Source organism: Gopherus evgoodei, chromosome 8 (assembly GCF_007399415.2).
Source record: "Gopherus evgoodei ecotype Sinaloan lineage chromosome 8, rGopEvg1_v1.p, whole genome shotgun sequence".
Lineage (NCBI taxonomy): Eukaryota > Metazoa > Chordata > Testudines > Testudinidae > Gopherus > Gopherus evgoodei.
The window spans coordinates 88,582,703-88,609,046 of record NC_044329.1 but is presented as its reverse complement, the minus strand read 5'-3'; the positions used below and the strand labels follow the sequence as shown (position 1 = coordinate 88,609,046).

At 41.4% G+C, this 26,344-nt stretch overlaps 1 protein-coding gene across 5 annotated transcripts in view; it reads left to right on the top strand.

Annotated features, from left to right (window-relative positions):
- The first annotated feature begins 11,866 nt into the window (after positions 1-11,866).
- Positions 11,867-26,344, top strand: part of ST6GALNAC5 (ST6 N-acetylgalactosaminide alpha-2,6-sialyltransferase 5) — a 156,983-nt gene continuing 142,505 nt past the window's right edge. For 4 of the 5 annotated variants that reach the window (XR_004001549.1, XR_004001548.1, XR_004001547.1 and 1 more), the window contains exons 1-2: positions 11,867-12,252; positions 13,231-13,458. Coding sequence is in view for 2 of the 5 variants with exons in the window: in XM_030572086.1 (XP_030427946.1) it covers positions 12,238-12,252; positions 13,231-13,458 (243 nt within the window). In the remaining 3 variants the exon portion in view is untranslated. The remainder of the gene's footprint in view (positions 12,253-13,230; positions 13,459-26,344) is intronic. The other variant, XM_030572085.1, reaches the window with a different exon arrangement.

Sequence of the window (26,344 nt, the reverse complement as noted above, 5' to 3'; positions counted from 1 at the left end):
GTTAGGTGCTTTGATGTGCAGTGTTGCAATGCCTAAGTCCCTTCGTGGATCCTGCCCCAGATCTTTAAAAGGGCTGATTTTACAATGTTTGTTTTTCCTCCCATGCCTACCTTAGTTTATCATATCACTGAAATGTTTGTTTAGGGGTAAGATTTCTACAGGCACAAATGGCAGTTAGGAGTCCATTGATTTTCAATAGAAGAGAGATATGTAACTGCCCTTTGGGCTTTAGAAATCTCCCCTTGAATTTTTCTCCAAATGCCAATGTTGAGGCTTTTTGTCTTGGAAACCACTACTCAGTTGCAATGTATTAAAGAGAATAAAGAGATGTTGTGTTTCACCCCAAAAGTGGCTGTGTTTCGGTGGTAGTGGGAATGCCATATGACATAGACAATCTTCCATGTATGTTGTGGTGATATGAATATGCTAAATTGTTGGACCATGTGCTAAACTGTGGACCCATGTGACAAACTGTGGACTCAGTGGTTTATTTGTTTAATCATACACCTTTCAATATTTCATCTGTGCTCTGCCCTCTAATCTGTTTCTGGGGGGACTACTCCCAACTTTCCAGTCCTGGAAAGGCGATTTCAATATGGAAGCTACCTAGAAGTCACAGAGTATTTTGCTGCTGAGAGTGACCTAGGGACAGAAGGATCCCTGCCTACAGCGCCAGGGAGCTCTCCAGAACATAGCCTGCCTGGGCAAATAACAGCAAATAGGTAGGGATAGAGTGAGAAAGTAAAGGGTTACAGTAACAAGATTGTGTATTGGAGAGGCTGGGGGTGCTGAGAATCATGAGCTGTACTGTGTAGGAGTCAGTGAAACCCTCAGAATAGCTCCACCAGTCTCTTCTTTCTGGCTCAAAGATCTTTGAGCAGTAATTCATCTTAAATCTAGAGAGTTGCTTCAAACCAACCATTATCTCCAGGATTTGGTTTAGACACTCCAAAGGATTAATAATCTATAATAAAATATTATTTCATACTGTGTAAGGACAGCTGTGAGAACCTCCCCTACTTATTCTTTTAAGAATTGGCTTGCTTACAATTATGCACATAGGACTGAAAGGGGGCATCATTGACTAATCCCCCTCCAAAGTCAAAATGAAGATAATATTGTGACATTAGCATGTATCCTTGTTCAGAACACTGTAACTGATTAAATACGTTCATGGTAAATTTTAAAGTTTCCATCATAGTAAAGAGAAACAGCCATTCAATCCAGTGAAATGCTTTCTCAGTGTCAAAAGATGCTATTACTACAGGACTGGCATCATTTTTCATCTTAAAGAGGATATTAAATAAGCACAGCAAATTCGTGCAGGTGAACCTACTGTACTAAACATAAAATAAAACCACACGTTCAGGATGAATTATTTTAATGCTTGTGCTTTGAGTCAATTGGCCAATAACTTTGGCAATTTGTTAATACCTACATTTAGGAACAAAATAGATCTATATGACCCACATTCCTATACACATTGGTCTAGTTTCAGTGTTGCTACAATCAGCACAATGTGGTTTGGAAAGTATCCGTTGGTCCGCACTTCATTTGCATAATTTAGTGACACAAAGGCATGAAAACAGCAAATATTAGCTTGCAAAAATGATGTTCCCTTTTTGAACTGGGAGGACAAGGCTTGCCTAAGGCTTGTAAGATTTATGAACAGCTCAATGGCAAAAGCCTGGAACAGGGGAAGGCCAGCCCACACTTTGAAAAAAGAGTTTTCTGCTTCGTCTAAAATTAGAAGTAGGTCCAAGCCACATTTTGGATCCAAATCAGAATTTCCTTGAAGTCAATGGGAGGTGTGAGTGCTCAGTAACTTTGAGAATTAAATCACTTATATTTAGTGATTAATCCTAAGTATGTATTTAAGGGCAGAAATTTAGGCACCAAGGTTTGACTCTTTAGTCTCCATCTTGTGGGTCTGTGGGCCCCTGGACTCCAAGCTAGATTGCAGGGCACCAAGTCATCTCCCTTTAAACTATCTATATTTTTCAAGTTGTAGATGTGATATTCCTGCTGGTCCCAGAATTTCCCACCCCCAGTACCGTCAGTGAGCGTACACAGGATACCAGAGCTTCTCTGCATGCATCCCTTTACTTTCTTACTAAGTCCCTATTAGCTGGTTTGAGATTTCAGCTACCCCGGGCAGGCTTTTGGCCCCAGAGCTTTTCTCTTCTGCCTGCTGGAGTGAAATTGTGCAACTCAGACTTAATACTTTTATAAATACCATTTTTGGCCTTGTGGCCCTCTGTGATGATGTCTAAGACCTTGTTTATCCCTGGCATACCCCTCAAAGTGTTTATCATCATGTGCTATATCCTCACTTGCTTCACATGCTCTCTCCATCCCGTAATCCTTTCCTTTGCCGTCCCATCCTAAAATACGAGAAGCACAAATGGGGGCACTCTCTCTTCTTCAGTGACTAATACCCTGGCTGTGGAAGTAGAACTTCTGGTGCTACATTTCCTATTAATCCAGGGGCCTTGCAATCTCACTCGCATGCATATACAGATACACACACAGAGTATTACATATGCCGATTTAGCATGACAGCTTGCTCAGGATGGAAGTATCTGAAGGGTCAGAAATAAGGCAGTGGTCCTACTTAATCTTTCCCTGAGCAATTGCAGGGAGTGAACAATAACAAGGGGAAATGAAACAGCCTTTCAGGTCATAGACAGCTTAAGAACCATAGCCTATAAGGGTAGGAAAAGGATAGCTCTATGCTGAGTCTCCCGTGGCTGGTGGATTGTGTAAATGTATTTGAGAAGCCAGTTGTTTCGGATAGCACAATGTGTTACTGGGATCAGTAAAGACAACTGCTGTAGCAAAACTGTATGGGGAGCATTATAGCAATGTTGGAGTAGCAGCTGAGGTTGTGCAAGCCCGCTTCCCACTTGGCACTGACACTGGCAAAGGAGGTGATTTCCATGAGAAAATGAACCTGAAGTGGTAAGTGGTGTGTGAAGATGGAGAACTGAGGAGAAGACAGTGGAGCTAGCAAAGAGGTAGGAGATTTTTGCAGCAGCTGACAAACTTTCCCACTAATTGGCTCTGTGTTGTGTGTTTGATATGGATGGAGATGAGGCCCAAATATTTTCTTCTGGTGGCCTCTTGGTCTCAAATGCATTTGGCTGTGTTCAGCAGGATTTGATGGGAAGTCAGTAGAGGCTGGGAAGTTTTGAGACTCATTGTACCTGAAAATGTGCAACTGTTACAAAAATATTTGCCCTGGAGCTTATTGGGATATCTGTTGCTGCTCTAGTTGTAAGAGGTAGTGTTTCATTGCCCATTCATTGAAGCTCTAATTTAACTTGAAAGGTTTTCTGCCTCTAGTCTATCAGGCTGAACACAGGACTGAGAGCCAGTAACTCCTTCTCTAAAAGTGAGTTGGGGCCTGATTTTCAAACCAGGTCTCTTGTTTTGGGGGCCCAACTTTAGTCTCTGAGGGCTTGACTGTCAGAGTTACTAAGTGGTCACAGCTCTAAGGCTTTGTCTACACTACACACCTGTTAGTGACACAGCTCTGCTGCTGCAGCCGTGCTACTAAAAAATGTGCGGTGTAGCTGCTGTTTGTCAGCAGGAGAGAGAGCTCTCCTGCCAACAAAAAACTTCCACCCCTAACAAGTGGCAGCAGATTTGTCAGCTGTTCACGCTGGTGCTTTTGGTCTGTAAAACTTTTGTTGTTCAGGGTGTGTGTTTTTTTAACACCCCTGAATGACAAAAGGTTTGCCACCAAAGTTCCTGTGTAGACAAAGCCTAAGAGATGTCAGCTAGAGTTGTGAGTGAGCAGGATTTTCTGAAAATGTGGGCCTTATCTTCTCTGCCCAAGTTTCCACTCTGTAAAGTTGGGATCAAAACACACAACTTCTCTCACAGGGACGCTGTGAGGATTAGTTAATGTTTAGACAGGACTTTGAAGATTACAAGTCTTTGGAGTAAAGTTATGTAAGAGTCTTAAGGCAAATTAGAAAATGTACCAGTTTCTTTGATTAAGTGAGATTGATTAAGACACACAAATAGGAGTGGCAGCTGGTTCCATCTCCCTGCTTGAGGAGAAAACACCCTCCCACTAGCTGGATAGCAAGTTATAAATATGATATCTTCAGAACAAGCTCAGTGGCTGATCAAACATTGAGTGACTCAGAAGCCATTTTATACTAATGCTTCATGACAAGGTTAAAGGCTAGTTTAAATGCTGGAAACCTCACTCTCCTCGCCAGCCCTTATTCCTTTCCCAGTGTTTGTAAGTCCTTCAGATATGTGCTTCTAGCCTCACATCACACCAGCAACCTTGTTAACCAGCTAGTCACTCAGACTCCAAGCTCTGCACTCTCTCAAACTGACATTACCAGGCTTCAGAGGAGCTCTCGTTTACCAGCAGACAAAAACTGAAACCAATCAAAATCCAACATATATATGTGAGGGTTGATCCAGTGTGATTTGGGGTTGTAACGGAGATGACTCAGTGGGAGATTGAGCAAAGGAAACATATAAAACGAGCAACAAGTTGTCACACTAGCATCATTTCTCTCTCATCTGAATCTATGGTCTAAACCATGAATGGTCTAGGACCCCATTCATTTGAGTTTATACTATCCTACTTCAAGTACTAATCAGAAGAAAAATTGAACAGGCTCCACAGAACGTTGTTTGTGACTACTGGTAAATAAGGCATAGATTACAACACAAATGTAAAATATTCCAGAGAAAACAAAGACTTCCAAACTGGCCCTTCTAAAGGGAAACAAACAACCAAAAGTAAAGAGGACAAAATAAAACAATTACATAGACATAACTACTTTAGACCAAGGAGAGATTATGACTCTCCAAGCAAAGGGACAAAGAGAATTCTCACAAAGGAGATTATCAGAAGGAAATGCAAATTCTGTAGCAAAATTAGTGTTGGTGCATTCCAGGCAAAATGCTTCTGTTGTACTATGTATACAATAGATAAGTAATGGTCAACTTGAATAAAGTATTTAACAGTGAACATGAAAAAGACCAGGATTTTGAAAGGGTTCCCATAGCTGAATGGAAAGTATGGCTGGGGGGAAAGAGGATGATGAGGGCAGAGATACCAAATAGAACAACTGCAGTTCAAAGAAAGGAAGGTGCCCGGTGATATACGTTCCACATCAGGCAAGGGAGGCTATCTAATTGCATGTTGATTTGAAAGTGATGAATAACAATAATCTGGCAGAAATGATTCAATAGGCTCATGGTAATTGACAAAAGAATTATACTACACAGAAAGAAGACAATCCATCTACTCTGATAGCTTGTTTGAGGGGGTTTGGGTAGATTTGCATTGCAAGGAAGAAACTCTTCTGCCAGTGTGGGGCCTGATCCTTACTCATCTAACTAGTGTTAATGTCTTCATAGATCTGGTCAGGTGAGTAAGAAGTTAGGGTTTACAGAATCAAGCCAGGAAGAAGGAAATTGGTAAGGTGTTAATGTGATTCTGTAACCCCTCTAACATGACATCCTTAAGGCCACATTCTACTCCCAAATGTGGGTCAAATAAAAATATATAAAAACAGCTTCCTTCTCTATATCTTTGTACTATCACACTACATCACTCATCACTCATTCCCTATAATGTTTCCTAGGACAAAACTACCCTGGTGATTGGCTCTGGACTATGGCACCGAACACTGTATCTCTAACGAGCACCCCGCTTTAATGCATAAAAAGCCCAATCCTTAAAAGGTGCTGAGTACCGTCAGCTCCTGTTGACTCCCCTGAACACCGGTGCTCAGCACCTTGCAGGATCAAGACAATATCCCCAAGTACAGCCGCATCCATTGGGATAACTGTATTTGGTGTATGCTGGGGAAATACCATTTGAGATTTATGAACATATGGAAAAGACCACTAAATAATTTCAGCCTAACACTCTATGAATTAAATGTATTGTCTACTTTATCTTATAAAGCTGAAATATGAAACCTTAAATTACAGCGTAGCCTAGACTCTGACCAGTACTGTCTTTAACCAGAGAGACAAGGTGGCTGAGGTAATATCTTTTATTGGACCAACTTCTTTTGGTTGGTGAAAGAGACAATCTTTAGAGCTTACACAGGGCTGTTCTTCAGGTCTGGGCAAACAAACAAACATAGCAGGGACATAAGTTATACTAAGGCTATTATCTACAAATACTAAGGACAGCTTGGATAAACCCTTAGTTAAGAATACTAGTGTTCTGCCAAAACACAAGACAGAGAAATCCAAAATTCAAGGACTTCTGTCCATTCACTGACATGTCCCTGTTTCAATTTCATAGTAACTGATCCACTTGTCATAGTTGTTGTTCAGCCTGTCATCATAAGTACTGTTTATGTTTTTGTAAGTAACAGCAGGAGGGTTCCCAGCTGACTGTCTAATAATACATGATGCACTGAAAACCAGACCATGATGAGTCCTTTTGCATTCTTTATTAATGTTTCATTCCTGGTTATTCGTTAGGGCATCTTATTTCTTTAACTGGTAATTTTTAAAAAAAAGGTTCATATTTCCTCCCAGCTTAATGCTTAGCCCTCATACTGGTACAGAGAATTCTGGGCACTGGTTCTAAGCAAAGGAAGACAAAATAGACAAACATTGGATGTCACAATCTACCGGAAGGAGGCTAAAAATCTTATTGATATTGCAAATTCTCTATTAGATCAAAAAGCACACCCACAATATTCAGTAAACATTTATCCAATCTCTTACAAAACTCTAGTAATTAAACTAATTCCCCCAATTACTTTATTCCATATGTTAAAATTTGTGCTGTGTATAGAAAATTATGTATTTCTCCCTTCTCTTGCTTTTGTAGCAGACAGTAGCTCAAAAAGACCTTGGAGTGTCTAGGCCTTGTAGTGTCTATTCTGTGCCACAGCTGGTACTGTATACTGTACCTCAGTGATTTCCCCTCTTAATTTCGTCAGGTCTAAAGAATATTAGAAGAATATCAACCTCTAACAATTTACATGTATAAGCTCTGTCATAAGTGACAAAGTCCTGTGGCACCTTATAGACTAACAGACGTATTCTTAAAGCTATGTCATGTTCCTGTATCATTTTTTGTTCATCTTGCGTTGAGCCTTGTCTATTTCTACATTTTTAATTTTTTTTCAAAGGTGATCAGAACTAAGCACAGTATTTCATATATGGTCTTATGACCAGTAAGTAGCTTTTGTAGTGCTAGAAAGATTGGTTCTGAAATATCCATTACCTTTATTTATGCTTCCAAGATTGGGGAGAGAACCAAGAAATAGATATGAATAAAACAGCAGACTCAGCAGATCTTACCTCAGTAATTTTCCCTTGTTTTCTTATGCACTTCTATTTCCATGCAATATTTCATTTTTGTATGCATCTGTCACTGTTTGCTTGTCAGAAGTTCAAAGGCAGCCTGATTTCATAAAAGGAGATAGTATTGACTGATCCATAATATTGTTTCTACATTTTTTGTTTTTTTTTGTTTTGACCAATCCTTGATGCACATCTCCAATTTTGAAAAGCATTTCATGACTCACTGGGCAGTTTGAAAAATCTATATCATGAGCTCATTACCATGTTGGCTGTTGAGTGTTTTCCATTGGTAGTGTTTGCAATGCAAAACTGGTTTCACCAGGCTCTTTTTCTCTATGGGGAAAAAATGTTAAAAACTAATATATACATACATAATAAAACATATGGGAGGTGAAATCAATGTGATGGATTACATTTATCATGCAGCTTTGACTACCCCTGTGCTCATCAATCCACTTCTCCCACCAACTTCCAACACTCAGAACACCTTCATACAGCCATAATGTTTAATTAACTCATCAGAAAAAAATTTCTTCTTCCCCCGAAATGTGGAGTTCCCAATTATCCCCCCAAATCACACTGGCCTGAGGTCCAGGGCAGGCAATATTCTGTCCTGCACCAGTGACAAGCTCTTTAAAACATGCTATCTCAAGAGCCTGCAGAACTGGATATAGGAGTTTTACTCTTTCGGTGAAATGCTGCCCTTAATGACGTGAATGGGAGTTTTACCATTGACTTCAATGGGGCCAGGATTTTATCCCTGTAGAAGGAAAAATCCCAGCTTTTATAGCACCACATAATTTGCTTCTAGCCCTGGAAGTGCTCAAAATATGAAACTTTAAAGAAACACAATTTAGGTAATTTTTAAAGGTATTTTGCATGTTGAGCAAAAAAATTTCTCTTATTCTCAGCACCATATGGGAAATTAGGACTAAGGCACCTGGCTTTAGGGGCAGAAAGATACAATTTTTTAAAACTATTGGGACTGGTTTTGTATCTAAATCATTTTTGTGACTCATTTTTCTGTAGAATACATGGCACTTACAGAATGCAATGAGGGGTGGTATAAAGGTGTTTTCAGCATCCATTTTGGATGACCTGCAGAACTCATCTAGAGCTTTCCCACTGATGAGAGTATCCCCTCTCTCATTCCCTTTCTCTCTTTGCACATGATGCTAGACAAACAGGAACTTTATTTTCTTACTGGCCCCTCAAACTGGGCGCACAGCAAGCAGAATTACTGACTTCATCATAACACTTACTTTTACAGCAAAAGACCCACCCGGCATCAAAAGAACATCGCGAGAGCCACAAAATAATTAAAGATTTAAGGCTAGTTCTGGCTTGATGAGATTGAGGCACATGTGAGCAGCTGGAGCCGCTGTGTGGCAATGGCTTGGGGAGGCATTCTCCTTACAGAGGGCAGACACAGACAGAATGCCTCCACGGTATTGTGAGAGGGATGGAGGAGCTGCATGATCAGAAGTGGCATTTGCTATAGCTACACAATGGGAGTAGCAGATACCCTTGCCAGTGCTGGCCTCCAGATAACTAGGCAGTGTGCATACTGGCAATGCCATGGCCTCAGTCCTTGAGGCATCCTTTTGGCACTAGTAGCAATGCTAGCCATTGTTCGTACCCCCAGCTTGCACTCAGGGTGCATGTGTGACCCTGGCATTTTGGATAACTCCTACTGGGGTGCTCTTGGGGGAGGAAGGAAAAGAGGGTTCTCCCTCGACACACCCGCCCATGGCAGCCATAATGTGGCATTTGCTGTGTAACAAATTTAGATGCAATAGTTAATGCATTCGTCTAAAAAGTTAAGTAAAGGTTACAATATGAGCAGAGTTTTTTTAGCTATCAGTGAGAGATCTCTGGCATTTCCAAGTCTGTTACTGGTTTTCAGAAGTTTGCTTGTCTGTGTCTCCGCTACCTACACGTTTTCTCACTTTGTCTATTTCATGTGCCATTTTCCTTTTCTGCCTGCCTGTAACCACTACATGCAGGTCAGGACATCAATGCAACTTCTAACTCAGCCCATAGTTAATACCAGGTTTAAAGTAAAGAGGGGTGGTGGGTGGGGAGTGGGAGGAAACTCCTGTTCCTCTCCCAGGCCTAACTGAGCAGCATTTACCCTCCCTCTTTCTTGTAGTGTGGGGAGAGCACCCTCGTCTGTTTCAATCTACATTAACCCCTTGATCTGAGAGTGATGGGGGTCATATAAGTACAGAAATAGAAACTTACAGAAAGAGACATATGCAGGGTGATGACAAGTGGTATGTGTGACACTGGTCTGGCACTTCAGACTGAGCATTACTGACCGGACCATGGTGAAACATGCCCTCTGAAAGCAGCAAACAAAATTGTTGATTGATAAAATACAGTTGTTTGATTGATAAAACACAGGGGACTGTGGCAGAATTCAGAATAATCAGAAATCCATTTCAGTATCCCTTTCATTTAAAAAAGAAATTATGACCAGATGATTCACTAGATATTGAATCAGGCAAGTCAGATGAACTTTAAAATGTTTTATTCAAAGTTGATTAAGTGTTTATGAACTCAGCTCATATTCTTCTACTTCTTGCTAGCCTAATTATTAAATTTAATGTGTGTGCATATAACTATATATCTATGCATTTATGTAGACACAAATACATGCTCTTAAATATAAAACCCCACAAAGCTAAACCGATTAATTTATAGGAACTTAAAATTAAAATAAGTATCTGGGCAGTTTTCCAGTTGATTTATAATTTTCCCTGGACAAACCATGCTTACACATAAAAACTACTGCAGAATTTACTTTACACTACACTATTTGTGTCGCTGCTCATTTGACTGCCAAGATTAGTGTTTATGACCTGGATGGCAATCTAATTAAATATCTAAGAATCAGAAAACTGGACAATATTCAAGGCCAACTCAGCATTAAATTAGACAATTTAGCTTGGCTACTCTATCAATATATTCAGCTACCAGCCTAGCTACTATCCTGAACTATAAGTTTAATGAATTTGGTCAGCATACTCTGTCACAGATGTCTAACATACAGCCATGAACCTAAATCATCATAAATAAGATGCTTCAGTTGGGCATGGCAAAATATATTAGAGGAGCTTTGTCAGTTACCAGCAACCTGCTTGCTGATGGTTGAGAAACAGCATTGTAAAATGCATGAGCTGCCTTTTGTAGTTTTTTGCAGGAAGCCTTGGAGAGCTGCAGATAATTTGCTTTCAATGATTCATCAAGTTGGCCCTTTGTTTCACTAATTTGAGTGTCAAGTGCAACCACATCATAAAGAATTACCAAGACCTGATAAGATTATTCTTATACTGCTGCTCCTGTCTTAACAAGTGGCACTATTCTAACCTAGACCGCAAATGGAAAAAATAGCAAGTATACTTGCAATGCCAGCAGTCTTCTTTGAAATGACGAAGCATGTTTACTGCCATCTCCACTGATGTAGCATACATTTTTGTTTCTGCTAATAATTTCTACTTTCTTAAAAAGCATTAAATGCTGAATGCTGTGCCATAGCTAGAGATGACATTTGTTCCACTGTAAGTCTACCAATGAATTAGTAAAGATGAAAAATGGATTTCAGTGACAATTTCAGCCTTGAGAAAGATATTATTGTGAACATGGTTGAGTTAGCCTGATGATCATTTTCTCCTTAATGTAGTCTTTAATGTTACATTGCTATGTTAGATGTGAAATCATATTAGAACTATTATTTTTGATGAATAATTTCAAGAGAAATATGTTCATAATTAAGATGTAATTTTTTTTCAAAATGCCATACTGTCATTTTAATAACTTCATAAGAAACCAACCTGAAAATGGGTTGTTTTGAAGGGTCACATAGATAAATATGGAATTCCTAGAGCAAGAAATTCATGTAATTTAAGTTGCTTTATTAAAGTTTTCACAGTTGAACTATGCATCATTAATACGGCAAAATCAAAGAAGGAAACAGTAAAGGACACCAGAGGACTGCTTATAAAATGAGAACAGAATGACTTTTATTTCCAGCAACCAGAAAGATGGCATTAGGAGCAAGAGTACAAGAAATTACAGCTCCACTTATTAGTGAGAACAGCGTGTGTTTAAATTTTTTTAAATTTATTATGTAGGGTTGTTAGATAATAAGGAAGCAGGAAACTCTAAAAGTTTAGTTAATACTATACTAGAAATTGAGGGTGTTAAAATATTTGCAAAGAAAAATGAAAATTATTTAGATGAAAAATTGTTGCCTCAAAACCACAAGGCTCAGAAAACCCAGTTAATGCTTAGAGAGTGGTGAATCTTCCTCTAGGCAAAATGGTAATAACATAAATTGAAGATTGTGTCCTAGTGTTAAAAGCAGGATTTTAAAAAAAGGCAAAGCTAGTGTCAGCCTGCAGGGATATAATGCTGTTGTATTTTGAAAGCGTTTCATTTATGTTGAACAGAATCCCACCCACTGATTAAATATGCCATTGTGCAGAAGACTGTAGAATTGTAGTGTGTGTTTCTATCCCTTTCTGCTGTTCTGTTTCTGCTGTGTGTGCTGAGATCAGGTTTCTTTCTGAGGAATAATGCGACCTAACTTATGTCTTCCTTTAACTTCTACTTATCCTGAAACTGCCTCTGTGTTGGAGACGAGGAAGGACCCGGAGTAGTTTAGGACCCAGCAGACAGTGGCAGGCGGCAGTTGTGTAGATCACCAGGAGGGTCCAGTCCGGTTTTAATTCTGTTTCTAATCTCTGCCACAGCAGTGCTTTCCCCCACAGCCCCAGCTCGGGCTCGGGCGCCTCTCCCTCTCTCCCTCCAGCCTGATCCCCGGCAAAAACATGTCACTGGCTTCCTCACAATGGAAACCCTAGAGGGAAAAGTGGCCCCAGATGCGCAAGCCTGAGGATTCGGTACAAAGAGGTGCACAAAATGAAGACCCTGATGGTAAGTCAATTGTTGGACCTAATTATCCCAGGTCACCCGGGGACCAAACGAAAGCAGCCCGAGTGGGGAAGAGGACGAGGGTAGTGGAGCGGGGCTGGCCAGGGCGTCAGACATATGCTCCAGCCTTTTCAGGGCTGGTATCTTCTCTTTTGTTATATTTTACTAAGGGGAACAAAACAGAGGAGGAGGAGAACTTTCCACCTGCTTTTCTTTTATTCGTGTGCAGGGTTATTGTTCAGAGCGTGTAGAAAAGAGATCGGCTTAAAGGATGAGTCTGCCTGTAACTTGGCTAGTGCAACAATTCCTAACAGTCATTAAAATGCACGGGTGGACTGGCGAAAGGGGACTGAATGCATGGGGAAGAGAGCGGAGGGAGCAGGGAAAGCCTGGGAAAGGGAAGGAAGGAGAGGGGGACGGGGAAAGAGGTGGGGGCAGAGGCGGGAGGAGAAGAGGAAAAAAGGGATGAGAGATGAAGGGGTGGAGAAGAGAGGGAGGTGGCAGGGGGGAAGGAGGGGGAGGATTATTGGAGTTCTCTAGCCGCACTTTTGCCTGGTCTTAATTGATGTCAAACTTGCAGGAGCTGCAAAGGGAAAGGCGCAGCGATTGCTACCAAAATAGACACCTAAGCCGAGCAGCTGCTCCCTCCCGCCCGCAACGACACTGCCCTGAAAGTGAAACAAACTGGGAGCCACGGGCCAGGTGTAGCCCCCTGTAATGTGATGACAGGAAGAGAGAGGGGTCGCGCTGCGTGGGCGGTGCAGAGCAGGAGACCCAGACTTCAGCCCGTCTCCCCCGCTCAGGATTTGAGCCACCCCCCTCGCTCACCTCCCTCCAGGATGTCCAGTCTTCTCCCAGCCTGGGGGGAACTGTGCCCTCCCCCGCTAGGATCAGCCCCATCCCCCTGTCCGTGGCTCTGTGCCCCCGGCCCTGCTCTTTGCTGTTCGCAGGGGGGCTCAGTGTCTCTTTGTCCCTTTGCAGCGCCATGGGCTGGCGGTGTGTTTAGTGCTCACCACCATGTGCACCAGCTTGTTGCTCATGTACAGCAGCATCGGCGGCGGGGGCCAGAAAGAGCCGAGCCAGCAGCAGCAGCAGCAGGTGGCGGTGGCGGCCAGTGGGAAGCCGGAGACCAAGCAGCTGGGCAGCAGCCAGAGGCTGCCTGTGGGGGCTGGGCTCCTAGAGGGCTACATCAGTGTCCTGGACAACAAGGTGAGGCGATGGGACGCTGGCCTGGACATAAGGGCAGGGGGGTGGAGCACCCCAGGCAGGTGCAATGCCCTTTGGGGATCTGTTGGTGCCTCCCACATGGTTCCTCCCAGCTCAGGGCCTGCTCTCAAAGACCCAGCAGAAGCTTTGGCAGGTCCTGAATGCTTGGCTCTGACTTGTAATTTGGCACCATTCCCCTTGGAGAGGAGTGGGACTTGGGCCATGGTACTCCTTGTCCATGGGGTAGCTGTGACTCCTGCACCCCTTGCCCTGGTGTGACTCTGGTACCCTTTGCTTAATGGGAGGCGGGGCTGTGACTCCTGGTGGCAGGAATGTCATTGTTTTCTGCTTGTTCTATGTGTATGTGGGGGGTGGACAATGACTGGCACCCATAGCCATTTATTTGTGGTGGTACACGAGTGTTTTCATTGCTTCTGGACCCTATTCTACTCCTCTCTGCTCACGGTTGTATACTGCACTCATTACTGGAGTATCTGAGCACCTTCCAGTAGTGCACAAAGCAGTGTGGCTGCACATCTGTTACGTGTTTGTTCTCTCCTCTCCCCAGCCAGTGTTTTATTTTGGTTTTTTTAAAAATAGTATACATACCCCTTGCTATATGTTTATGTTAAACATAGCAAGGTCAAAGAACCTGGTCTTGACTTAGAGTGGAAGGTGGTGTGGCTTGCAATGGTTCTTAGTTCTTGTAAGAGTTCATGTCACAGCCTTGGACTGGCCCCCAAGAAAGCATAGATGAGCTTCATCTTTATTGTAGAAAGGTCCATTGTGCCAGAGGAATGAAGTTGTCGACCATGGTCTTCATCTTGGAGGCATGCTGACTGTAGTGCATCTCTCTGATTGTGTACATTGCTGCCCTTTGGTCTCAGATGAACAAACTCTGGTGCTCTTCACCCATTCTGGGTAAACTGTGGTATCCCTTCCCTCACGCTGCACTGACTGTGGTGCTCAACACCCCTGAGTGGGCTGACTGGTAACACTTGCACCTGGGATCTCAGACTTCCATATCCTTTGCCTAAAGGTGGACAGATTCTGGTATCCATCACCAGTGGTGTGCAATCTTGGCTGCCCCTCACGTAGGACAGACCTTAGTGCCCGTTGTTTGGTGTGGGTGGATCCTGGAGTCCCTCACATAGGGCAGGGAGGTGGATGGACTCTAGTGGAATCAGGGTTTTCTTATGTGATATCTAGATTCTGGAGAAGAAATATACAAAAGAAATATATTGGCATGTATAAAGGTTGTATTTTGTGGTTGTAGTGGCATTTCCCTTTAGGGATAAAATTTAGCAATTATTCACAGTACTGAAATTCACAGGCTACAGTATGTATGCTACTGGCAGTAGTGGACCAGTACTAGTTTACTATAGAAGTAAATCACCTTATGCTTGAGGAGAATATTTGCCTGAAAATCAAGGCATTGGGCCTTGTTGAGCAAAGTATCACGTTGGGAATGTCTACACTGCAGTCGAAGATGTGGTTGGAGCTTAGGTAGGCATACCTGCCCTAGCTTCAAGCTAGCTAACACAGCTACAAATGGCAGTAAAGATGTGGTGGTAGAAGCATCAGCATGGGATGTAGATGCCTGCCTGGAACCCTGGGTACGTACTCATATTGCTTGCCTGTACTGAAAACCGTGCCACCATCTCTGCATTGGTCTTGTTAACTGTGCTAGCTAGGTTAAAGTTAGTCAGGTATGCCTATCTGAGCTTCAGTCACACCTCCAATTCCAGCATAAACATACCCTACATTTCAATTATCACCTACTATGCTCAGATTACCTACTACATTCTTCTTTCATTTCATATACAGTCAGAATTGTAGTTCCAGGTCCACTCAGACATGATGGCCACACAGCTTCTGAGAATAGGGCTAACATATCTAGTCACTCTTGAAGAATGCTTTGCATGAGACTCTCAGCACCTTGTGAGATTTGAAACTTTTTTCTTATTAGTCTTTGTTTTCATGCATTTTACCTTTATTCTGCATCACAGCCAATGTTCTTAGCTTCATCAGCCTTTTGCACTTTAGAAGCGATATCATATTTTTTGTTGAACTGAGCTCTTAAAAATAGTGAAAAAGGCTGGATGGATCTGGATCTGGTTCTCAGCATTTTACCTTTAGCATCTCAGGCCAACAGTGGTTGAAAATCATTGCCATCTGATGACTGAAATGAGTGGGACATCTCCCTTTAGTTCCTAGTAGCCAGGTGTTTACATTATAAAAACTACCAGGAGTGTCGCAGAATCACTGTTTGTTGATAGCTGCTACTGAGAGGTCAAAGACTGAGGCAAATAGCAACCACCTTGCTACTCTTAGAAGCTCTTACTTCACGGCAAGACTGTGGCACATTGGCAGGCCAGCCTGGAGAAGCTTTCACTGCTTCTGTCTGTGCTGTACTTGTTCCATGACTGAAGAGAGGACACTGGTCTCACAGACTATCAAAGCAGCACCTTTCATGACTTCTGTAGTCAATAGGAATTTTCATATTGACTTCCATAGAAGCAGGATCAGGCTCTACTTGCCTAGTCATCAGATAGGGGATGTAACTTTTTTTGTTAGTTTATCAAAATGATGATCACAATGTTAGCAATAAATGGCAGTGCTAATATTTTATGAACAATTACTGCATGTGAGTAGGACAGAATTTATGAAAACAGAAAGGCTAGAAATATTCTAAATCTTGCAAGAAATAAGTATTTAACCATCCAATTATTCTGATGTGAACATGAGAACATGACTCTGGATAGTTAAAAAGCTTTTTAGCCAGTATTGACGCAACAGTGGTTACTACCAATAACACGTGAGAGTCCTGCCACAGATGTAATTGGAAAACAGTTCAGACCACCAAAGATTTTGCATTCCCTCTCCCCCGCCAAAAAGTACTGTAACAAGACCAATCTTGCAAACAAAATGTATGAGTTCTTAGGCCTTTGTTGAAGCACTCAGAGAACTTGATGACTAACCCACTAATTTACATGGATCTCATGTAAACAGATCAGAGAGTAGTACAGTTAATCAAGTGTTTGAAGAAGAGTCATTCTGCAAATAGTTTTATAGCTCCATAATCTCTCAGACCTTAGTGCTGGGACTTTACTCCTACATGGAAAAAATTATTCTGCTTTCTTCTTTATCTAAACAGGCAACAACTTTGACATGTTTGGGGTGAATGGCTTATAGCGTCATTACATTAACCATTCTTATCTGGAAAATTTAGGAGTAAGGAAAATGAGTCTGAGGGTTCAGTTTATTCCATTTTGTTATATCACAAAATCATGCAGCATTTTGTAACAGAGTAGTTAGTTGCTCCTGAGGAGATCAAGAAGAGTTGCTCCTGGTGAGAGGGGGGTCAAATATTGAAGTTGAGCTGTAGTGGAGACTTTCGAGGCATGATACTAGCAACATGAATGAAGTCCTCAACCCGTAAAAGTTCCACTGAGGAATGGAGGCTATATTATGCAATAAGCATCTTAATGGAGCCATTATGATGTAACAGTCCACCAGGAGGAGACTTTATTCTGGAATAACCTTGTTGGGGAGAGTTTGTCGTGACATAAATTTCAGCAGTATGTATTTATGGTATGAGAGAGGGGTTTTGGCTTCTTTCCATAGCACTGCCCCAGTGTTTCGAGATAGTGGAATTAGTCTATACATATAGCACATATAGTTATTGAACACTAATACAGTTAATAGATTAAAAAATGGAAAAAGTCTTTAATGTTTCCATCAAACTTTGAGAGAGAAGGAGTACAATCGGATACAGTATTTGATTTTTAACAAGACTTGGAAAAGATTTAATTGGGTGAAAAAATATGTACACATAATAGAGAAATGTGTTTTACCAGGCTTACATTTGGAGCTGTTTGAAAGTGTTATAATTAATTGGATGCTGACTATCTTGTGTTTATATTTTGTTGCTTTTCTGCCACCAGCAGTGATCTCTATTTTTCTCATCTTAGCAAATCATAATACTGGTTTATTGCATTTTGATTATCCTTGTTTAAAGTTTTTAGCAGCTTCTGTGTGCAGTAAGTGATAACATTCAATTTGCATTACAGAGCATGCAACAGAGATAGAAAATGGTACCTTTTGCTGTATCCCAGATTGCAGGCCCCTTTGGACACAGCCAGCAGTTCTGGCCTGGCACTGTTACCATCTGTAATCTCTCAAAGTACTTACACATTACTGTTGCTGATTATGTATCAGACAGCTCAGCATGTTATGCATTTACGGTTTTGACTTAAAAATACAGGGTCAGATTTGTGTTGTCCTTAATTGAGCAAACTTTCCATTGACTTTATTGGTAGTTTTGCTTGAGTGTGTGGACAGCAGAATTTGGCAATAGAAAGTATAAGATAGTGAGGGGAATGCAGCACCGATAGCTGTGTGAAGTATAAGTCTTCATAAAATAAGAGTTATCTAAGGTGGAATCTGGCTGATGGAGATACTGACTATGGATATACGGTATAATTACAAGGCCAGGAATTTAGTTGATTGATAAAATACGTTAGCAGAACATTTTTATCAAAGCAGAAACACATTTAAAGAAATGTAGCTACCTGATAAGCCTGAGTATCTAGCGTAGCTGAAGAAACTTGGTCTCTGGTCTCTTATTTCATTATGCACCTAAGGTATGAAGTTGTTATACATAAACTCACACCATGCAATGTGTAAAACAGGGGTGGGCAAACTTCTTGGCCTGAGGGCCACATCTGGTTGGGGAAATTGTATGAAGGGCCATGAATTTAGTGCTGGGGCAGGGAGTTGGGGCTCAGGCCAGTGGATTGGGGTGTAGGAGGGGTGCGGGGTGTGGCAGGAGGCTCAGGGCAGGGGGTTGGGGGCTTAGGACAGCGGGTTGGGATGCAGGAGAGGTGCGGGGTGTGGCAGGGATCTCAGGGCAGGGGGTTGGGGGCTCAGAGCAGGGGGTTGAGGTATAGGAAGGGTGCAGTAGGAGGCTCAGGGCAGAGGGTTGGGGAGCAGGAGGGGTATGGGGTGCGGTGGGGGCTCAGGGCAAGGGGTTGGGGTGCAGGAGAGGTGTGGGGTGCGGCAGGGGGCTCGTGCAGGAGGGATGTGGCAGGGGGCTCAGGGCAGGAGGTGTAGGGTGTAGGAGGGGTTTGGGCTACAGGTTCTGGGGTGGCATCAGCACACAGCGGCGCTAAGACAGGCTCCCTGCTTGCCTTGGCCCCATGCTGCTCCCAGAAGTGGCCAGCAACATGCCCCTGTGGCCCATGGGGAGGGGGGGGCAGAGGGCAGAGGCCCTCAACTGCAAGTACCTCCCCTGAAGCTCCCATTGGCTGTGCTTCTCTGTTCCCATGGGCCATAGTTTGCCCACTCCTGGTGTAAAAGCTTGTATTAACACACACACAAATAGTGGGATTCTGATAACATCCTCAGTTACTGTGATCATAAATATCAAAGGCAGATCCTAAACTGGAGAAAATTGTCAAAGCTTTAATGAAGTCAATGAAGCTATGACAATTTACAGCATCTGAGGATCTGTCCCCAAGTAGTTTGGATGTCATCAGAACTCAGAAATGTGTGTGTAGCTTCATTCACTCTTTTTTGCTTGATGGATTTTAAATATTTGAAGAATTTTAACAACTAAAATTAGTTTTTATTAAACTTATCGCTTTGCACTGAACTCATCCATGTGTTCAGTGTTTTTAAAATGTTCTTTCATAGAAACCCAAACAACATGAAACTACTTTGGAGATATTTTTTTTAATCCTACAGATTGATTTCAGTACAGTTATGAACAATGGAAGAAGTGGTCAGATTGAGACAGAGCTAACTCAGGCTAATTCAGCTAACAGTGGTTAATTTGCATATTGTAGTCCTTTTTGGTTTGAAACGCTGTAAAAGTATCTAGGCTTTTTCTCGCACTTTCAAAATGTCACATTTCATGTGTATTATGTGACAGCCATGAAATGTACCATAGTGCACTGATCCCTTCTTTACAACAGATTAAGGTAGAAAGTTCTTTTTCTTTACAGGCTTTGTGGAAAATAGCAGAACTAAGAAGGATTCTAAAAATGCAGGAACCATTTTTTGTCTGTGGTTTCTCCATTGATCCTAGGTATGAACCTCACTCTGACTTGTGAACAGTGAAGCTACAGTAAATATCTCTCCATTGTGAATATTAAGATAATCATATATTAATAAATAATAGCATCACACACACCCCTCCCCAGAAGGTTCACAAAATGCTTTGTTTTTCATCATTAGTTTCAGTCTTCTTATATGTACCTGTAGTAGGCACTGTACTGTACTATTATATTGGATATACTTTTAAATTTGTCATGTTGTACAGTTCTCACATGTTGAGTTTTACTTGTGGGCATTTTAGGCTATTTCATGTCTTTCAACAGAGGCAAACTGTCCTCTGAACAGACCCAATTCTGCTTCTGTTGACTACAGTGGTAACAAGGCTGAGCCAAAGGAGACTTGCCATGCAGAAAACTGTAATGTTTGCCCACCTCTGCTTGATGACTTTCCATAAGGCACTTTAAGTTTTCCCTTTTAACCTGTACTGGAACTTAAGTGGAAATTGGAAGTCAGAATTTACAGGGATGTCTATAAATCTATAGAACATCTGATTACAGGTGGCGCTTTCCTTTTGTTACTGACCTTCTACATTAATCCAGCCTGCCTTGCTCAGTAGCACGGTGTGCCGTGCTCTTGATGCAGAGGTGGCCTTGATAGTAAGGAATTCAGTGTATTAATTTCAGTTCTAATTAATGCAATTAGGATCAAATCAGCAGAGCTTTGGTGCTGATATAAACTGATGCGGCAGCCCAAAGGTCACTTTCAAGGTGAGATTAAACATCGGAGTGTCTCACCTCATCCCTAAGTAATGCACCTCCATTAGTCAGTGCTATTTTGTTCTAACAGTTAACATTAAAGTGCTTTAAGACCAGGTTAATTAGTAAAGCTTCCTGTCAGCTAGAAAGCAAATACTTTAAATTCAGAGACTCCTACTAACAGTTCTCAAATTCTCACTTTTGGAAATTTCCAAATGCCTATGTAATTTAATTGTAGATAAGAGTCAGATTCTCCCCTGACCTCCATAAAACCCTAAGGGCAATCTTACCCTTGCCCCATGTCCTCAGAGCCTCCTTGCAGCAGAACTGGTGGAGCTCCTTGGTGCTAATGGTGGGGTAGGGGCCACACAGCGGATATGTGCATTGTGGAGTTCCGTTCTTTCGGGAAAACCTACATGTTAGCACAGGGGATGGGACGAGTGAAGGTGGAGCTGGGATGAGAACCTGCTACTGCTTGGAGTGTACTCTGGAGGAGAGGGTTGGCCCCTAAATACATAAGAGAAGTGCATTCTGTGTTTTAGGTATGTGTGTATTAAGTACAATCGTAAATATTGACAGGTTTCAGGGTGATAGCCGTGTTAGTCTGTATCAGCAAAAACAATGAGGAGTACGTGTATGCACAAATAAATTTGTTAGTCTCTCAGGTGCCACAAGTACTCCTTGTTGTTTTTTTCATAAATATTGGATTCTCAAAGAAAAATAGTCAGTTATAATGTAGGACAAAATTAAATTATTTTATAAGTGAGCTGCAAATCAATTATATATAATTAGTAAACTTAAACATTCCACTGATGTGTGTTGAACCCAAACACAACAGAATTGTGCTAGTCCATAAGAACCAGGAGTTGTAGCATCACTGTTTAAGAAAAGGGGAGTGTGAAGAGTAAATCCATGGCATAAATGGTAAACAAGTGGCATAGGTTAATTTCAGTTTTAATCATCTAGAGTGTTAATAACACAGGTTAGAAATTTCTAAAAACCCCCCCACGATTTATGCTTACATGTGCCTCTTTAAAATACCATTCCAGTTATAGTCATCACAGAAGAGATACTTTGATAAGAAACAGTGTGGAATATTCAAAGGATAATGACTCTCCATTAGTAGTCTCTGAACTCTGAGTTGGCTTTCCTTTTTAATTCCAGTATTTAATGTTTTGCTTTGCCAACACTTCACAGTGTCATACCAAATCATATTATGTTTGTAGTTTATTACATTATTAGCATCCTTAGATATTGCCATGGCTTTAATACTCAAGAACAAAATATTCTATAAAGTTCCTATTGTTAGCCAAAGTTAATGTAGAATATGTTTTGCCCTCAGCTGTGGGAGGTCAGGAGTAGAGAGAACAGTTATAGTAATAGTCAGCAGAGCATCCGTCCCAGTAGTTTTCTCTAAGGAAAAGAAAAATTCAGCAGTGAAGGTCTGTGCAAACATGTACATATACTTCAGGCACAGCTTATAGGAAGCTTAAGGGAAACTACTTTTTTGGGAAACTGTTCACTGAGAACTAATCAGGAATAAAAGGACCAGGTCCTTCTGGGACTGCGTTCATCACCAAGAATGTGTTTCTCCCCATAGTGATAAAACTTTTCCTTCTGGTTTGGAGGCTCCGGGATATGCCTCCTCTATAGTGACATGGGTTACACTCAGACCATTCCTCTTCTGAACTTGTGTTTTCTTTTCCTTGCTTACATTCTCTATGGACGACACCTATTCAGTATATAAATTTGCCCTCTAACCCTGCACAAAAACATAAGAGGAATATAGAGGCACAGAATGCACTTCTCCAGCCCAGTGCCTGGAAAATGGACTGTGGTAGTCACCATAGCCCCTCCACATTCCTTAGGTGAGGGCTTTGGGCCGCTTATTATACATAAGCACAGATCTTACGACCTGTTCCCATCCTGCAGCAGCCCTGTACTTGCCAGCCTGTCCCCATTCCACAGAGAATCATAGGCATCAGGTGCAGCTATAGAACCTGTGATTTCTCATCTGAGCTTCACTGCAGAGTTTAAGGGGCACAGGGGTCCTTGTGTGAGCCATCCACATTTTGCTGAACTCGCCCTCAGACATTATAACAATTACACCTGTACTTTTAAATATGGATGTCCATTTTATTCCTAAGGCTGCTGTAAAAGGGTTGGTTCCAGCTGCATCGGCATATTGGTTGTCTCTAAAATAGGAAAATAAAAACTCAAATGCTGAATTAAAACTGCCACTCTTTTCTCAACTCATCTGCTTGTGCTCGGCTATTTGTTGGGATCCTTCTTAGGAAAAATCCCTCTTCCAGTGTTCAGATCATTTTGTTAAGTCATTTTTTAATTGATACTGATTCAAAATGCGTTTTAAAAATTAAAAACGTGTCATAACTCCTTGCCCTGCTAGCTCCCCATCCACACGCACATTCTTTCTGATATTGCCTCACTTGCTCTGCCTTTGAATGGGACTGTCCAGTTTTGCCTTTCAGCACTGTAATGTTTGCTTTGCAACTATTACAAATAGTTGGCCAGTTTGTTGTAACCTTAATTACATTGAATAGTAGACACTGACTGCGAAGTGCCATTGAAGTCAACGGGACTGATTGTGGAGTAGAGTACTGCCAGATATGAGTAAGGGTCTTGCAGTCTGACCCGGTGTCAGCCTGAAAGAGTGTTGGTAAGGCTCTTCCTCCTCCATGCCACTGGGAGTTCCATGTATGTAGCGGTAGGAGAACATGGTGCAATGCTCTATCTCCATGCAGCATGCAAACCGTGCAGCAATACATTATTCCATTAGCTAGGATTTTACATATTCCAAATGTTAACTTGTCTCAGAGTAGTCTTATTAAACAAATCTTGGTAATGAGAACAGTGTGTCAAATGTTTGATAGACTTACTTAAAATACCGTCTGTCTAACTTTTGCATTTCTGTAACCCTAAAGACATGGATTGAGACTGACAAATGGCATCGGTGGCCACATTTTCAAACCTAAATGCCTAGAGATAGGCATCTAGATCAGAATTTAGGCATTTAAATCACTGTTAGAGACAGTGACATCCTGATTTAGACACCTACATCTGCATATTTGTGTCTAAAACAGCTTTTTAGGTGTCTTCCTTGAAACACCCAAGTTTGAAATTCTGGCTGAGTATTGTCCATATAGCTAGGTTATTACTCTACATATTGACATGTCACTTCCTTTGCTGAAGTTTGCGATACACCTTATGGTGTTCTTACGACGTAAAATCCTTTTAAAAGGTTGACAACATGTAAGTCTTAGTTCACAAAGTCCCCCCAAAAAACAATAGACGTTTTGGTAGTAACCTTTCAGTCCATCTAATCGAGGTCTGCTAAGAAATATGTTAAATACTATTAGGAAACATACATATTCACATGCATAATTAACCCCTTATTAGATTTAAATACCTCTTTTCTTTCAATCTGTACGAACACCCAAATAGCCACAGTTCGTTAAAAAAAAATTAGAGCCAGATTCTTGGCCTCACCTGTGTCTGCTTTGCACTTCTGCAGCAGCACAAAGCAGCTCAGGTTCCTGCAACTTGTAGCACTGGGGCTAGGCATGGCATTGATGAAGAGGGTTGGGGCCTGGAGTGACTGCTGCTGTGCCTGATACCCAGCCAGTGGATGACCCAGTGGGACTGCTGCAGTTGGTGCAGTTTGTAGTAGCCTGGTTCTAAATTTTGCCAGGGACTACTTTGGCCCCAAGGGAGTGGAAAAATGCCTCAGAAGCACCTTTCACTCTCAACTCATCCGACTCTAAACTCATCACAGCTGGGAATCCTGCTCCTGTTCTCATTGAAGACAATGGCACAACATCCTTGGACTTCAGTAGGAGCAGGCCCTGAATCTTTCCATCAATATGCTCACAACGCTCTTGTTGACTTCAGTGTGGAATGATAACATGCAAGGCCAGCTCTACTGTTTTTGCCGCCCCAAGCAGCACGCCAAATTGCTGCCGTGGGCAGCTGAAGACAGAAGCTGCCGCTGAATTGCCACCGCTGCGGAAACGCACGTGCCGCCCTAACGGCACATGGACTGCCCCTGCGTCCGTGGCAGCAATTCGGCACACTGCTTGGGGCCGCAAAAACACACGGACTGCCGCCCCTTGCAGATTGCCGCCCCAAGCACCTGCTTGGAATGTTGGTGCCTGGAGCCGGCCCTGAAAACATGATATGTCTCCCGGCCTTTTTTTTTCCCACTAGAGAATTACAAAATGTGTTTGGAGCAAATGTAACCTCTTAACATTCCTAAGGATTTCAAAATCCAGTTTGTATAAAAGAAACTATGCAGACAAAGCTAAAGCTGTGTATTATACAAAAATTAAACTACAGGCCACTAAAATACTGTTTTTTTCCTTCCACCATCTGTTTTTAATAGGAAAAAAAAAGGGCCATATTTCTTTACATCAAAATCTGGAAAGAAAATTCACACCTGAGCTGAAAACCTATCTTTATGCTGTTGTGGAGTACAGTAAAAGTGCTGACTTAAAAGCATCTTAGAAATGGGATTTATGACAGAACACTGACAAAGCCCTAATACCTAGAGTGGTACTCCGAGACACTTCTAGAATAAAGTGATGGATGATAAGGAGACTCAGCTCTCATTAAAGTTTCTCATAACTGATTTGTTATAATTAGCTTCTTCCTGGGTATTTTTTCAGTGCATGTGACGATGCCATATCTCATTTGTATTGCACAAAGGGAAAATATTGTTTTAAAAAGACAATATCCTAACTTCAGAACTTTCTGATAAAACTTTGTAAAATTGTTCAATGTAGTGATGACAGAAAATGCATGAAAACCTTGTGACTGCTAACTGGGTAATATCTTTATTATCAAGTAAGACTTTCGTCTTGTACTGTAGCTTAAATTGTGTTTCCATATCCTGTCAAGTGTGGATGACAAGAATTGTATGTGTCTTTCTTTTCTGTTACCGGAAGAGCTTTTTGTGTAGCGTCTGTGCAAAGCACTGCATCTTTGGACTTCAAAATATAAAGTAATGCTTTGAAGACATGAACATTGTAATTTCTTTGTTTCTCTCATACAAATAGAGATCTGTGCTTTTTAACTTTCACAACCCATATTTTGTCATCAATAAGAATACTGAAAATTACATTTGTGTTTATTAAAGTTGTGTTTCTATATAGTAATACACATACAACGTCTTATACTGCCGTGAGGATAAAGTTAAGCCTCTTTGTCAAGCGTGTTGGTCTGGCAGGGGTGTTAATCTTCTACTGTCAGAGCCTGGTTAGATATGGCCTTGGTATAAGCAGAATCTGTGTGCAAAGAAATTAAAGAATCAACCTTTCCTATATTTATGCCTTAGCTTATTTGCACAGAGCAAGGAATAAAAAGAGAAGTTGTGTTATACATACATGCCCCATAAGAAGATTGCATTCGGAGCCCATATTTAGCTACATGATAACTTGCTTTATGTTTATGCTTCTAAAAGATGAGGCTGAAGTTGACAAAAATGTTCAAAATTTTAAATCCATGAAAATGAGATCTACACTTGGAGACAGCTTATTGAAAAGAGGACAGGGAAATCATAACACAGCCTACTTTTCCTAATTAAAATTCCATAGAGTTGTCTACAGTATGTTCATGTTTTATTGCATCAGTAATTACCCTTACATTTTCCTTTCAAATTACAGCATTAAGTCACCAAGAAAGAATGTACTGTAGTTACAGCATATTTAGACAAGGCAAGACATTAAGTATTCTTATAACAAAAACTGCATAAAAAAAATGGTGAGATTGGGAGGCAAAGTCAAATCCACAGTTAAGGGATTAAAGCTCAATTTCTAGACACAACAGGGCATAATACAATAATATTAAGGGGCAGCTGTGTTATGCTTGTAAGTATTAGAGGTTTAGATCTCATCTGTGAATGTCCTTACTTGTACAGGTCTGTTTAATGATTTTAATGTTGTCTTAATGGAAACTTCCATAGGTGTCTTTTAATCAGTTGTGGTCTGCTAATGTACAATTAGTGTAATTATGCAATTTGTGTAAATATATGTAATCACAGAATTGAAAGAAGTAATTGT